Source organism: Styela clava, chromosome 3 (genome assembly GCF_964204865.1).
Source record: "Styela clava chromosome 3, kaStyClav1.hap1.2, whole genome shotgun sequence".
Classification (NCBI taxonomy): Eukaryota; Metazoa; Chordata; class Ascidiacea; order Stolidobranchia; family Styelidae; genus Styela; species Styela clava.
This window is the reverse complement of record NC_135252.1, coordinates 9,319,285-9,334,267: the sequence shown is the minus strand read 5'-3', so window position 1 is coordinate 9,334,267 and position 14,983 is coordinate 9,319,285. Positions and strand designations below refer to the sequence as shown.

General features: G+C 32.0%; 3 protein-coding genes across 5 annotated transcripts in view; 1 reads left to right on the top strand and 2 right to left on the bottom strand.

Annotated features, from left to right (window-relative positions):
• The window catches only part of LOC120341881 (mitogen-activated protein kinase kinase kinase 1-like), a 29,423-nt gene extending 23,628 nt beyond the window's left edge, over positions 1-5,795 (bottom strand). Inside the window, exons 1-6 of the mRNA XM_039410440.2 lie at positions 5,536-5,795; positions 4,342-4,483; positions 3,588-3,803; positions 2,483-2,553; positions 1,567-1,644; positions 523-573 (exon numbers count right to left, since the gene is read on the bottom strand). Of these exons, the coding sequence (XP_039266374.2) occupies positions 523-573; positions 1,567-1,644; positions 2,483-2,553; positions 3,588-3,803; positions 4,342-4,483; positions 5,536-5,682 (705 nt within the window). The 5' untranslated portion in view covers positions 5,683-5,795. The remainder of the gene's footprint in view (positions 1-522; positions 574-1,566; positions 1,645-2,482; positions 2,554-3,587; positions 3,804-4,341; positions 4,484-5,535) is intronic.
• Positions 5,796-7,971: 2,176 nt separating this feature from the next.
• On the top strand, positions 7,972-10,338 carry LOC120341936 (DNA replication complex GINS protein PSF2-like). 3 transcript variants are annotated; one of them, XM_078111016.1, is made up of 2 exons: positions 7,972-8,113; positions 9,478-10,338. In XM_078111016.1, exons 1-2 carry the CDS (start codon positions 7,977-7,979, stop codon positions 10,040-10,042), a joined length of 702 nt encoding a protein of 233 aa, XP_077967142.1. In that variant the 5' UTR covers positions 7,972-7,976; the 3' UTR covers positions 10,043-10,338. The 3 variants fall into 3 exon arrangements, with proteins under 3 accessions (XP_077967142.1, XP_077967144.1, XP_077967143.1); XM_078111018.1 differs by lacking the exon at positions 7,972-8,113 and adding an exon at positions 8,154-8,431; XM_078111017.1 differs by lacking the exon at positions 7,972-8,113 and adding an exon at positions 8,842-8,988.
• LOC120341925 (guanylate kinase-like) lies at positions 10,242-14,038 on the bottom strand. Its single transcript, XM_039410525.2, has 6 exons — positions 13,730-14,038; positions 13,386-13,524; positions 12,819-12,951; positions 12,041-12,131; positions 11,430-11,515; positions 10,242-11,216 (listed from the first exon to the last, which is right to left on the bottom strand). The coding sequence occupies exons 1-6, from the start codon at positions 13,884-13,886 to the stop codon at positions 10,836-10,838; spliced, it is 987 nt and encodes a 328-aa protein (XP_039266459.1). The 5' UTR covers positions 13,887-14,038; the 3' UTR covers positions 10,242-10,835.
• Positions 14,039-14,983: the final 945 nt, after the last annotated feature.

The following is a 14,983-nucleotide window of genomic DNA, read 5'->3' as shown; positions in this document are numbered from 1 at the left end:
CAAAGCCTACTGAGGTATTGAAAATCATTGGTAGTCTGATAGTAACATGATTTATTTCATCAATTTTCATACAACAAACTTTCAATAAACTTTCCAATTTTTCAAGACAAAATAAATTTTTTTGTCAAACAATATATAATGGATCACTGATGTCATGGTAAATGGTAAATAAAAAGTAAAGCGCTTGGTCATAAAAAAAGATTTTCGTATCGCTTTCTTAAGCCAGCTATTTTTAGATCCTAAACTGAAAATTGCACTGCAATCAATCAAAAAAATTACAATTGGAAGTAAGCCATAACATGTATGCATTCAAAATATATAGCACGCTATAAAGCTTCAAAAATGATATTTAAAAATAGAGTGACAAAAATTTTCCGTATAAATTATATTAATGCAAAAATATTGGACAATTCGAATATTTCACTATTTTCCTTTGTATTACAAGCAATCCATTATCGCGGTGGTCTCAACAGGATATTATATCAACCGAAAAGCATGTTTCAAAAATTCAATATCACTTACCAAATTCCGATTTTGTCCAACTTTGGGGGAACCTGATCTCAAATTTCGTGTCTGTTTTGAACAAAAACATGCACGATTAGTAAGAAAAATGAAGCATATGACGCCCATTTCTAAGAAATATTGGCAAGCTGGAACTACATTATAAATTTTGGAACTACTATTGAATAACAATGTATTCAAATTTGATAAATAACATCAGCCAATATCAATGTAACTATAATACATAAAATTAAAATTAGCAAATTTGTCAATATTTTGCTGTAAAACATCAATAAATAGCCAGACAAATTCAAGTATCGTTTAAAGTTTAGCTTTGATGCTTGATTAAACTTGAATGAGGAAATGCCATTATATGATAGCCAGGAATTTTAATCCGACCTAAAATTCTAATGAGCTATATCAGTTATCATATGTTGGCCTCTTAGAAACAAAGCCTTTTCTTCCCGTGAGAATTCAAATATAAAATTAAGAGAAAATGGCATGTGTAAGCCATGAAATTAAGCACACAGACAGGAAACATAATCAATAACAGCTACTCTGTCGGTCAAACAGGGGAAATTCCTAATATACAATCTTTTATGAAAGTTTTCTTTTTATATTTTATGATCAAATAAAACTGACATGCCAAAATTTACAAATATTGACTTTTCACTTCTTTATTTATTCATAGCCCATGGTTGGTCGACTGTGCAGCCAAAAAAAAAGCTTACTAAAAAGGTACATTATTGCTTCACGCTTTCTGATGTCAGTATTTCTTATTGTTTTAAAATGGCTGGTGACAAGGATGCGTATACCGAAGTGTTACTAAAATCCTAAAGTGTGTGCGTAAATGACCCGAAAAGATGGGAATTGAGCGACAAAACCAAAAAATGCATTATTACAGTAGTAGAGTGAAAAGTAAACAGCATTAATTTTAGATGGTTTGATGGCTCGATGAACACCATTGCCGTATAGAGTTTGGCATAAGTCATACAACATTTTAAAAAAATACAAAAAAAGGGGTTTTGTCAATATTCCTATTTACAGAAAGCATATATACAGAACCTGGTGTACAACATGACTTCTATTGGTTTCCTTTTCCGTCTCACCAACGTCGGTCACGCTAACATTGTTTTTAACGACCTGCAAAGGTTGACCATGGAAAATTAAATGAGATTTCAAAAATAACACAATTCACAGACAAAGAGTACTTAGATAGGCATCGCTTTCCAATCCACGTTTTTCATGTAATTTCCATTAAATACTAGTAATCATACATGGGGCATTGATTAGGAAAATTTTTTTCCAATCTGAAGATAATAACAATGCTGACATAGTCAGACATTAATAATTGAATTTGGCAATTTACAGAATTGAAAGTATCCAAAACCTGACTGTTATTAAAACAATTTCAAATATTTTCAAATAAAAATATTAGAACAATGCTGTAAAATATACCTTATTAAATTGAAAAAACGACATTTTACCTTTTTGGTATGATTTGTTGTCGCAATAAATTTCATGTTTAATAGATTTGGGTTATTGCCAAAATATATTTCATATATAATACATTGCATGCCCATCACGGAAAAGTTATTTTTAATTCAGACAAAAGCTTACACTTTACTACCATTGTCCAACGTAAATAATCCCAACTGAAAGAAGAGGACAAAAATATGCCACTGCCATTTCAATTACAGAAAGGAATGATGAATTGTAAAACTAAATAGTTTTGTCAGTGTTAGTTTATTGATGGTGAAGCAATTTAAATGTAGGGTAGATGCACACATAATGTTTCAATATTGAGTAGTTATTATAATATAAATAAATGTATAATTAGATTATTAAAAAAATTCTGTGCCTGAGTTACTTGCCTGATAGCACCTAAAACACACATTATAAATTAACATGTCTCTATAATCAAATAATCAAAAGTGCCATTTCCATTTAATAACCTTATTAGAAAATTAGAGCCACTTACCATAGGCCCCTTTCCTCTTATTTGGTTGAGTATATTTTCATTTTCAGTGTCATTAGAAGGTGGTGGTTTTACTGTAAATGAAGATGTACAGATAAAATTGAAATATTACTAGTTTATGCCTTCCAGGCTGTCTATAAGTTGAGTAAGTTAAAGCAAAGCCATGTTTCTCATAATTCTATTACTCCAATTTCAATATAAAACAAAATTGCTAAAAGCCAATAAAATCGAAAATTTGCATTTCAAAAGATGATGTTTCCTGGAACAATGTACGGTTTTAATGTTTGCATAATAATATAGAACATAAAGAATTTCCTTTTTGATTATTTTCACACACCTCACACATGCTGAGAATCAGAACACCCACATAAAACTAAATATAGCCATTTAATAAAAAGTAGTGGCAAACATAACAGACCATACCTTATATAGTATCATAAGGCAAATAGAACATTCTAAATCAATTGTTCTTGATTTTTTGAATGTTGTTTCACTAATATTATTGTTTACCATATGTCTCAAAAATTTAGTTACCAGTAAATGAAACTTGAAATTAATTTTATTCAAAAGGTTGGTATAACAAAAAAAGTGCCATCGATATTTTTTTAAATTAGACATGTCATAGTGAAAATAGGATTATTAATGTCAAATTTAGCATGTATCATGGTTCTACTATAAAATAGATCTAGTTCATTTACGAATAAAATTAATCGTAAAAGCAGAATTATACATTACAAAAATATTTTAATATAGAAATCCCAATCAGTACCAGATTATTATTAAAATATTTTATTCACCTACCATTTATATCAACTATTATTAAGGACTACTAAGCAATCCCTATTCAAATGAGTCATAAGTAGAAGTGGCAACCAACACAAGTTCATGAAAAAATCAGTTATCTTACATTACTGATGGAAAAAGTGGTAGAATAACATTGTTCGATGAAATATTCTAACAATTTTAGTCAATGGTTTTCATTATATGTACATATGACCTGTAATTAAGAATTCTCACTACTTTTATTTTTTGTTGGACTACAAACAAAAATTTGATGAATCATCGATGTTTTTATCATATTTAAAGACAAAACAAAGTTGATATTTACCATGATCTCTCACTCTGTATGTCATAGCCCCACGATGGATAGGCCGTCTAATGTGTTGTTTTTTCAATTTCTCTCTGATATCGGATTCCTCAATGTGCTGTTCTAACCGCAATGTGGGAGGAACAGAAGCGTTTTCATCTTGATCTTTTTCTGCAGCCTTGGCATCATTATTTGATTCTGCCACACTTGTTCCAGTATTGTCTGATGAGTTATGCTCTACAAAATAATATAAATTGCAAAAGTGGACTTTTTATAATTTTTTGGTGCCGACAATATTAACAATTTTATTATTAATAATTGTTGACAGTGCATATTTTTGGGAGCCTACATTATTAAAATAAATTCAATACAACATGGCAAAATAAGATGTTAGTGCTCTTTCAGCATCCTAGACATTATAATAGTAGATCAACTGAAGTGTTAAATAAATGCTATGAAGAAAATTGGCGATTCGTGAGAATCTCAATGATATGGTCTACTATTTTATCAATGTTAAATGCTTCATTTGTGGTTGAAAATAAAGAAAATAATGCCTGATTGTTTACAGTATGATTTTATTACAGCTCTTGCTGCAAAACGGAACATGAAAATTGTTTTAGTTAATCATGGTGTGGAAATTGTGTCTAGTAGATGCCTGTCTCGCACTTTATTGAATAATATTTTTCAAATCAGAGAGAGTTGTTTACATGGTTCTTCAATAGAGTCAAATGACAGGTAGGCCCAATAGGTTGATAAACACAATAAATCAACGCACCCTGGCGTCTAGAGTTCCCAGATCTCATTTCTTTACCAATCACGCTGTTCAATAAATTTCTTGCTGATGGAGGAGCAATATGTCTCGGTGGGTGATGTTTCTTCTCTGGACTGCTGGAACTTTGTACTGGAATGCCAGTTTTCTAAATAAATAATAAAACTTAGAAAACTGAATCAATTAACACAAGAATTAAGGAATATTTCCAATAAGGTTTACAAAAAAAAAAAAAAAATTTAAAGGTCTAAAGTAGACAGACAAATATGGTTTATTAGATATCCATATTCATATCTTCAGCCGTAATTTATAAGAATTATACTACCAGTGATTATCCCTGGGTTTTGGTCCACTAAAAATAAGATTGAAATGACAAGATAAACAATAAAATGGATGTCAATCTCAAAAGATATATATTATGTTCAAATAAATTTGCTCGCCTTTTCGAATCCTTTTAATACCGGAAAAGATTGATCAACTCAACACTAAATTGTTCAAATTAAATTTCTATTTATGGAAAAACTATTTATAAATAGAATCTTCTAATAAGTAGTATGTAATTCAGTTTATATTCAATATGAGCAAGAATTATATGAAAAAATCTCAAACACATAGATCATGGAGGTAAAGGGGTACACAGGTTTGTATCAGAGCCCCAAGTTGATTCTTACTAAGCACAATTTGGAGTGGTTCAAACAGAAAATAATTTTACCAAATTGCAAAATTACGATCTAGAACTATTTCCTCCTGGGATAAGAAAACCATATACTGGGAAGCATAATAGTTAAAAACAATGATATGTTTATCCCTTATTAAGTATATTTATATTCAAAATAATTACGGTACTTTATTTATAGTGAATGGATTATTTGTATCAAATTTTTCAAAAATCCAACCTATTTCATGAAGAAACAATTTTAGATACCAAATCAAATCACAATAAATTGTACGGCCATACGGACGTCATTAGCATGACAGAGACAGACAAGTGATAAGTCCATTCATAGTCAAGAACTAATCCTTCACTTCCAATGGTAATCCTCTTAGTAACACTAGATTTTCACCTACCCAATGTGAAGATTTTTTCCAATCTATAATGTAGTAGGCCTAATGGTTTCAGTGAGAGCTTTCTATGTGCAAACCTAGAAAATGGAAAATTAAAGTGCCATATTTGTGCAAAATACAAGCACATTTTCTCACCGGTCTAGCACTATGGTGAGGTTGACTGGTACGTCCTGCCTGTTTGCTTACAAATTGTTTCCTCATCATTTCCAATCTACTTCGTGGATGTCCATTTCCTGTGGTGTTTGATGTAAAATTGTTGTTTGCTGAGTCCGTAGTATCCATTATAGGAAGCAAGAGTAATTGGTAGAAATTTTTGAAATGTTAAAATTTATGTTACACCATCCTTCAAAAGTCTTTTAAGATTTATTAGGTCATTCTATCTACATACTTAATCACAGGCTGTAGATAGAAAATAAAAGTATAAAAAAAATTGAACTAATCCAGATTTTGATATTCTTTACTGAATATGAACTTTTGAACTCAGAATATAAGAGACATAAATGATATCAATATGACACCTCATATAGTATTCCAATTATGTTCAAGCAATAGTTGCCTTTTTCTGAATATGTTACTGTACGGCACAGTTCTCAAATTCCAAGAATATCCCCTACAGTAAAAGACATCAATTTTGACAGTGAGTGCGAAATCCTTCTTTAGGAGGCAGTCTGGGGTTTCATATTGGCACAAATCAGCAAACCGCAACATAAAATTGGATTCCTCTGATGAAATATTCTGATTTACAGAATGAAAATATTTTTACCAAAACTGAAAAGGCACGTCACAATTGATTTAAATTATCATCGAAACATGCATGGCGTGATCTGGTGCATCAGATGCACTCGCTTTCAAGACATATAGAGTATTTGTTTTCTTGAAATTGAAGAACTATTCCCTACTTTGCTTTGAATCATATATTTATTAACATATATTTAAAACTTTCCTAAATATTTCCAAAATCAATAATTTAATGTATCAAATATTACTTTAATGTATGAAATATTACAAAAAATTTCATTCGCGAGAGACAACTACGAATTCAAAAAGCACTACTCAACTGTACCAACTAAACTAGAAATTATAACTTAAAGTGAAATGAGTTCAAATAAATTAATTGGCTATTAATTGGCTACCTACATTATTAACATGCTCGCCTATCTAATTAACTTCCAAGAATCCAAGACACTCTACAAACTATAAGTGAGGTGTTTAAATGTTTTAATTAATGATTACTGCATAAATATACAGACAAGTGATACGGCAATACACAAAAGGGATAAAAGTGAATAATCTTGAAGACTATGTGAACAAAACCATGAAACAATATATCAGTAGAGCACAGTGCTCCTATTCCAAGATATCCCGACATTTGGTTCCATAAAACGAACACTGTATTTGTCTTTGAAACGATGGTGTTTGGTACGTCGCAAATTGCGTAGATGCTTCTCCTGATAATAATTTAAATCAATCGCGACGTGTGTCGGCCTTCATGTGACCAAATTTTGACAAAACCTATTGAATGCTGTGATAAAATTCTTTTTCTTCTGTAAATCAAATTATATTTTCCGAGGAATCCAAGAGTGTCATTTTTAAATGTTGCTTTCCTTGAGTTTATTGCGCAGTTGATTTGTAGCGATATGGTGTCCCAGACGTAAAGTAGTTTTCGCTATTATAATTGATGTCTCATATTGTGAGGGCTATTCTTGGAAATCGAAGAACTGTGCCATACTGTATATAGATATCATAAACCGTAGCAGTAGACTACCGTAGTATAGAAATATCACAAACTGACAAACAAAATAAACTAAGAGCTATATATCCAGATATCTGTATGTTAACTAACCCACAGCTACATTTAGACATGGGTCATACGTTCTTGATTTGTGATTGGTATGGTACGGTACTGTACCTGTAATGCTTGCTCAATTTAACAATAATCTCTCTAATCATAATACTGTTTTTTTAATTGGCTCACTCAATGAGTGATTTTAATGAATATGCAAAAAATAAATAAATGTACAAAATAAAATAAGTCCATACTCCATTTTGAGTTCATAATCCATTTGTTGAAAATGAGAAAATAAATAATAATTCTAATGATATAATACAATAAAAAAGAAAAAAAAAAAAACTTAGCAAATGTATTATAGTCTACAATGTATTGTACATCTAATTGCTTCACATAAATTCTGCAATTTAATATCAGGTGTTTTATTTTCAAATACTGAATCCAATAACTGAATAATACTGCATAATCCAAATTTTATATCGAACTATTGATAACAAAAGAATAATTGCAATAAAATCTACACTACTTATATAACTAATACTGTTATTGTCCTTTTCTCCAATCTCAATGTAAATTCGAGGGAAACCGTAAGGGACGCCCCCCCCCCCCTAAAAAAGCTGGCAGAGCGACAGGCAAACATCATCTGAGTGTGGCGAGAGCTGAATGGCCATGTTGTTGGGTTTTTTTCACCGAGCTTTGTTGTTTTCACAACAAAAATGTTGTTCTGTGCTGCTATCTGGCGGCGAAAAAAGTAAAATTTGTTTATTGTCAGTATGGATTGGAATGGATGAAAACAGTTCATACCTCAATGGTTGCGACGCGGGATTTTCAGGATATTTTACGAGTGGTTAGGGACAAACCTGTGCCGGTATCTCAGTATGTATGTATGGATGTTTATTCGTCTCGTAAAAGCAATATAAAAGAGTAAGTACTTATAAATACTGAAGACGGGATGTATGCACAAGACCATATTGGCCTAAAACACAGATGTGCGGCATACACCCCTTTGATTTATATAAATTATAATAGGGTAAATCAAATATGTACAATATGGTCCTTTATACAGGCAGTTGTGCGAGGAGGGTGGGTGGATGCGGTAACAGGGATATGGGTGGAGTGTACAAAACTGTTTGTACAAAGGAGTTTGTTAGACAAAACAACATCTATAAATAGTATCTGTCTGTCTTGGCCAGGGCGGGAGCAGGAATCAGGAAGGAGAGAAGTTTTACTTTGCAAACTATGGTACAATTTGATTTCACGAACTCTAACGTGTGATAAATACCGGTACAGAAATATAAAACAGTGGCATTGAAATCCTGTAAATTGTACCATTGGTCAAAAATCCTATACCTGTAGGCTATACGGAGATACCGTAAAATTTGATTTGATTGAGATCTGCCGAAATAGTTTACCGTACCGGTACTGGAGGATGCAGATATGCCTAGTTAAAAATCTTTTCATAAACTGCTGCATTGATCTGCTTACAGCTGTACAAAAAGCAGTTTCTACTTGAGGGCCTGGCCCCTGCAACGTCACACTGAAGAGAGAGATTTTTTAGTCATAATAATAAATCAAAAAAGAGCAGAAAACTATAAGCAAAATAATCCGAAGTACACTATACAGCTATATAGAGAATTTTACTAAACAGATACCAATATCAGATTAATAATTAATAGCATACCCATTAATTTAATAAAATTTTGAGGTCACCACAAGTATGAATTACTGACTCAATTTTATCCGAATATGAAATTGTGGCGTTGCTGTTTCTCTTGTTTTTCATTTACATCAAATGAAAAGTAAGTTTACTGTAACCCAACCAATATCATTATACATTAGTACCACAAACAGGTAATAACTACTCATGAGAACAATTTGCAATTAAAAACTATAATGTGATCAAAAGTGATCATCTCAAAAGCTGCAAATAGTATTTTTTAATAGCATACTGTGACGATGGATTGAGACAGCAGAATCATATAGCCAGCCACAGTTTCGCCTCTGTCTTTTTCATCTCTTGGAGTAGCAATCTATTTCATATATAATGGGGATGTAGGTAGCTGTAACTTATGTATGTGAATCACCTTATGAGTTATGCCACACACAATCATCTGCCAAAATCATCGAAAGTTTTATCCCCCATTATTTCGATTAAGTTTTATAATTGCATCTATTCTAATTATGTTTAGAATATTCTGATCAATTATCATTGTTAATTCTCCCCAATCTCTCATCTAAAATCAGCCATTCCCGGATGATTAACTCTCTTGATTATTGTAATTCAACAGCATCTTAATCATGGATCATGTGGATATTGAATTTCTTGCTGAAAGAGAACATGTATCAATCATTCCCAAGTTCAATTCTGACAAAATGTTTTTGATATCGGGTGAAGTTGGACCATTTAATGTCGGTGTTCCTACAGAAGTTCCAATTTGGTTGGCAATTAATTTGAAACAGAGAAATGAATGTCAGATTCAACGCCCTACTTGGATGGAACTTGCCACATTGGAAACAATGAAGGAAGATGAAAGCAATAGCGAACTCTTTACTCCTCTACCTAGTCCTTACTTCCAGGAAATTTCCCATATTTTACTAAATCAAGCAACTGATAATATACCCCACGCTGATGGTATAAGGACTATTATTAAAGACATTTTGGATATAAGAGTTGCTAAGTTAAGAAGCAGCATAGATAAATTTGTAAAACTGAAAGCTACTTATGCCAAGCTGGATAATTTGTCACAGATGGAAATAAATACAGTTAGGGCTTTTCTAACAACTGCACTAGATCATATGCGTAACCTTGACAAGACTGAGAAATTGACAGAACAGTATGCTTCTGTGAACTAATATAAGTTTCTCGACAGCCTTCTTGACATTTCTAGTCAACAGTGGATGGAGTTGGACAGAGAGTCTGGAATACGGAAAAATGGGCATTCACCCTCCTGGATAACATAAAAATTCATCTCATCTTTATGGGATGCATGTGCCTATGTCAGGGATCAATATATCGTTTTATGTTCTGCCAACGTTAACAATGACATACACATTTTCATGCAGAATTTTTGTATTGAACAGTATTACAAAAGATTGTCACAATGCACAATTTTTAAAACTGAAATAAAACACATGAAGCACCAACCAAATTCGCATACAGAGAGACTAGGGTCTTTAGATTCGAATTGATTAGTCTAATAATGGTTATGGTTTTGCATATAGTAATTCGATAAAAGGTGGAACTAGCCTTGTTGCATAAATGTGTTTTGGCCTCATGATTGAGGAGCAAGGAAACGACTAGTTTGGATAACTGAAAAAGAGGTTTTGGCTACTGCTAGACTTGTTATTATCAGCCTTATTTAACTTTTCAGCTCTTACAGTGATTACCAAAACATCATGATCGTGTACCAAGCTTTTCATGCGATACTAAAATGATAACAAAATTTACAGAAATCAGACAGCAGAAGATAAAAAATAAAATTCTCACACTCATGATAAACTATTGTGGCATGCAGTGCACGAGTAAAAGAAAATCTAAACTAAAACTTAAAACATATTTACTACATTTATGATAAATAATATGAAACTTGCTGCAGAGGCTTCATGAATAAAAAATAAACCAATTATTTCTATATAAACTTCGTCGTCAAGAAATAGAACACCAAGACTGTCGACCACAGACTCCATCAGAAGGGAGAGTTGTTTCGGACTCTTCGAGTGTGACAACTGCAGGTGAATCGCTCTCGCTTAAATTCACATCGGAGATTTCATTAACAAGTAGCAATGGAGTTTCCCCAACATTAACGACTGCAGGATTCTCTTGGTCAGAAGTAGTTCTTGTAGGGCTTAAAGGTATTTCTGCCACACTACTTTCCAATTTAATTTCTGAAAATCCATTACAAACGTTTCTTCCAGCATCTCCCGCTTCCAATTTTGATGCTTGTTCTAACATTCCGACACTTGCAGCGAGCGGCAACTCATCGTTTGAATTGTATCTCTTGCTCTTTTCCAATAAGTTCGGACATGTCTATTGTATTTTGGAAAAATGCTGTGAAACATGTAATGCTATTCATCACAGATTAGTTTGAATGGTTGAACTGAAATTAGCAAGATGTGGCTGCTAAATTTTGTGCAATGCAAATGTAACATATTAACCCAATATTTCTGCAACTAAGTGGCTGTTAAGTGAATATTACTATATTGCTGATACTGAAAAACTATAATACAAACTTGATCTCACCTGCTTCATAAAACTTAGGAGATTGATATATGATTGATTCAGATCACCATTTTCCAAGACAAAGTCATAAACACCAGGTTTTTCGCCTATGAATAAAATATGATATGCAAATTAGCACCCAATACTGCGGTGGTATTCAGTCCATTTCTCATAAGGATTTAATATACTAAGCATTTGCTTTAAGGTGTCCATTTCTATAAATATTTTATTTGTCTTTTGTGACCTTTATATTAAATAAACAGCAATTTAACGCCACCCTCCTTCCACAGGCTGGCTGCAATAAAATAATATTTGTCTAACATGGTAACCTGTTATGGTAAAGGTAGTTTCATGCATTTAATTGTATTAATTCATGAATATTGTGTGAATGTGTGTACACTACCTAAGTCTACTTATTAAGGTAACCCCAAAATAAGAATCAATTTTAAAAAAATACAGTGTCATGAAACGTTCATGGTATCTGTAAGTCAAAGTTGCGCAAGAGCAACGTTGCAGTTTGAATGCATATCCATTGAGTATAAAGTCAATAAATATTAAACGTTCAAAACAATAAAACAGCTCCAGACAATGTATGACTTTAAAAATAAATAAAACGATGGGAATTTACTCACTGAATGAAATTGATGATTCGGCAGTGCTCATTCTTCTTTCTAGACTTTCTTGCGTTTCAGTACCTCTTGATGTCAATCTTCTTCGAAGTTCCTTGAATAGTTTTATATATTTTATTAAATATTGGTATCAACAAGAACATGAGTGAGCTCATGGACATGGTGTTTGCCAAACGAACATTTTACTACTTACTAATTCTGACATATTCAAACTACGGTAATATTTTCACATTGGGAATCTCTAATATTTTCTAAATTAATCCTGTTCAACAGAAAAATTTACAGAAATTATTGTCATTTCTAGTGCAAAATAACAGTTTTTATTTTTTAGTATCCATAACATTTGCTTTTTTCGATAACCAGATCTCAAATACTATATTTAATTTATTTGGACCATTCTGATTTAAGTTAGAGAAATTTTCTTGCCACATCAACTTGGCCAGGCCAGACATGCTAACAATTAAGACACTGATTACATCAATATTTCAGGTAGTATTGTTATTTTGAAATCTCAATCTGAGAAGTGCTCAGTTGGGCAAGGTCCGCTTATATGCAAATCTTTTATAAATTCACCGTTTTATGGGGTCGGCTTATATGTGAAATATACGGTAACCTGGAACTATACCATTCAATAGAGATATAGAAAGTTAGTCATCAGGTTTACTGATGTAAGTAAAACAATATATTATGATGTAGTAAATGAACCTTTTATGTTTCAGTAGTAATTCACATTCAGTTTTAATGGATTTTAAATAGTAAATTTACTAAAATCTGAACTCACATCCATAGAGGGTGGCTTGATGAATATAAAGACTGCATTAATATCACTTTCTTTAATATTTCGCACCCCTTGTTCATCAATGTCCAATATACATATTTTGTTTGTGTCAAGTACTTCTTTGATTGCAGATTTACTGTTATAACAAAATAGTCAGTTTTATTCACCCAGTGATTAATGCTATTAGGAACTTGGGTGTGGTGATTTTTATAGAATTACAAAATGTCTCTCTTTACTGATCAAATGCCTATGCATTGCCACATGCCATTACAATACATTTATGGAACCGATCGAATGACATGATAAACCCATAATACACATACTGTAAAATAGCATTTTAAATTTATTTCGTATAATGTAAACCTTCATAGGTTTATGTGAAAGTTTGATTATACTTCTAAAGTTACATAAGTGAAATATATCTATTTATACAAACTATATAATCTATCTATACCATCTTTATAGTATTAACACAGTAATACTACAAACATTATTGCTATATTCTCTATTAAATTATATGATTTCAATACCAAATATGCCAGTTGTTTCAATACATGCAAAGTTATATACCTTGTGCCATAATAATTGCCTGAAAAATTTGTATATTCAACAAACAATCCTTTCTCAATTTCTTCTTTCATTCTTTCAACAGTTGTGAAATGGTATTGTATTCCATCAGTTTCACCATCCCGCTTCTTTCGTGTTGTATCTGGAGCATAAAACAAGACAAATGTAAGATTTTGTTGAAAATTTTATACATTACTATCATAGAGTAAGTTAATAATTTATAAATATGAGCTACTGTAAATTATCAAATACCGTAATAATAAATATAATATAAATCATAATGAATTTATAGTGAAAGAGAGAGAAAAATTGAAAAGCACAGATGAATAGATACAAAAATAACTTACGCGATACACTGAATGCAAAAGTGTTTGGATATTCCTGAAAAAGTTTTCTCAGCAGGGTGCTTTTTCCTGCGCCAGATGGTCCACTTATCACAACTGGTTTCAAATTGGACATTACAAAAGGAAGTAACTTGGCCTTGTGTCTCAAAATCGAAAGCATCAGATTTGAAAGTATCGTTGATAAATACTGATATTCCAGTAATCACCAAATGACAAATATAAGTAGTAGAGTATTCTTGATATCTGCACTAAAAATACAGAAATATATGGAAAATTAAAGAAGGTAAACAACACCCACACGCTTCCTAGCGCTGTCGTGGCCACCTTCCCTACAGGCAAACCAGCGTATAATTTGCTCCATAGTGCAACCACGTGGCTGATGTGTAGACATGGTTGCGATCGGTGCGCTAGCAAGCGATGCCAAGACAGTGTGCTATATGATTTCCACCAGCCGAGTGGGTTTATTTTAACATTTTGTCAAGTCTATTCCAACTTTTTAGTTTTAACAAATTTTGAATATGTTAGTAGCCTATTTGAAAACAAAATTGTATTCTCAGTCCTTTTCTCAATTTCGCATTATTTTCACTCGCATGTGGCAGTACGTATGACAGTGTCTGAGCGTGGTATATTTTTGGTTACGAGGCCGCGATGGCACAGAACACTAGTGACAAACTGGTATTTAGAGTAATTAATAGATTTAAAAAAAAGCTGCAAATAAAAAATTAGAGTTAATAGAAACATACTGAGATATGGCTGTTTGGGCAATTCCATAATTATTACTGCATATTTCAGTATTTGTAGCGTTATTTTTACATTTTCTTTTACCCCAAGAAATGTGAAAATAACTGTTTCTATTAGAGTCTATCATATATTTAACAATTCAAGACAACCGAGAAATTAATAGCCGAATAAAGTCATAAATACAATAATATTTGAGAGATTCCTCCACCAATCATAATATGTTTCAGAGCAGTTAGAAATAAAATCCAAATTAGTTTAAATTTGATTGCGAACTGAACATAGATTCAACATGTACTATCAACTTTTTACTTCATAAGAATCGCAAGCAATGATAAACTGTTTGATGTCTGAGATACTTTTTAAAATGGTCAAACATGTATTGTTATTCAGTCATAAGAACAAGGATGTATGGTTCCTTTGTATATTCAATATTTCTATGTTTGTATGTAATAATTATGGAGTAACCAAGTATAGCCCTACTGTTTCTTCAATCATCAACCACTGAACTATGTTCAT

What these genes read in the sequence shown, in the direction of transcription:
- LOC120341936 (XM_078111016.1), top strand. Translation starts at nt 7,977, where the DNA reads ATGAAAACAGTTCATACCTCAATGGTTGCGACGCGGGATTTTCAGGAT. An exon ending in CGTAAAAGCAATATAAAAGA is followed by an intron (nt 8,114 to 9,477) that starts GTAAGTACTTAT and finishes GTAATTCAACAG; the next exon opens with CATCTTAATCATGGATCATG.
- LOC120341925 (XM_039410525.2), bottom strand. Translation starts at nt 13,886, where the DNA reads ATGCTTTCGATTTTGAGACACAAGGCCAAGTTACTTCCTTTTGTAATG. An exon ending in GGCAATTATTATGGCACAAG is followed by an intron (nt 12,952 to 13,385) that starts GTATATAACTTT and finishes TTGTTATAACAG; the next exon opens with TAAATCTGCAATCAAAGAAG. An exon ending in CGAATCATCAATTTCATTCA is followed by an intron (nt 11,516 to 12,040) that starts GTGAGTAAATTC and finishes TTTTATTCATAG; the next exon opens with GCGAAAAACCTGGTGTTTAT.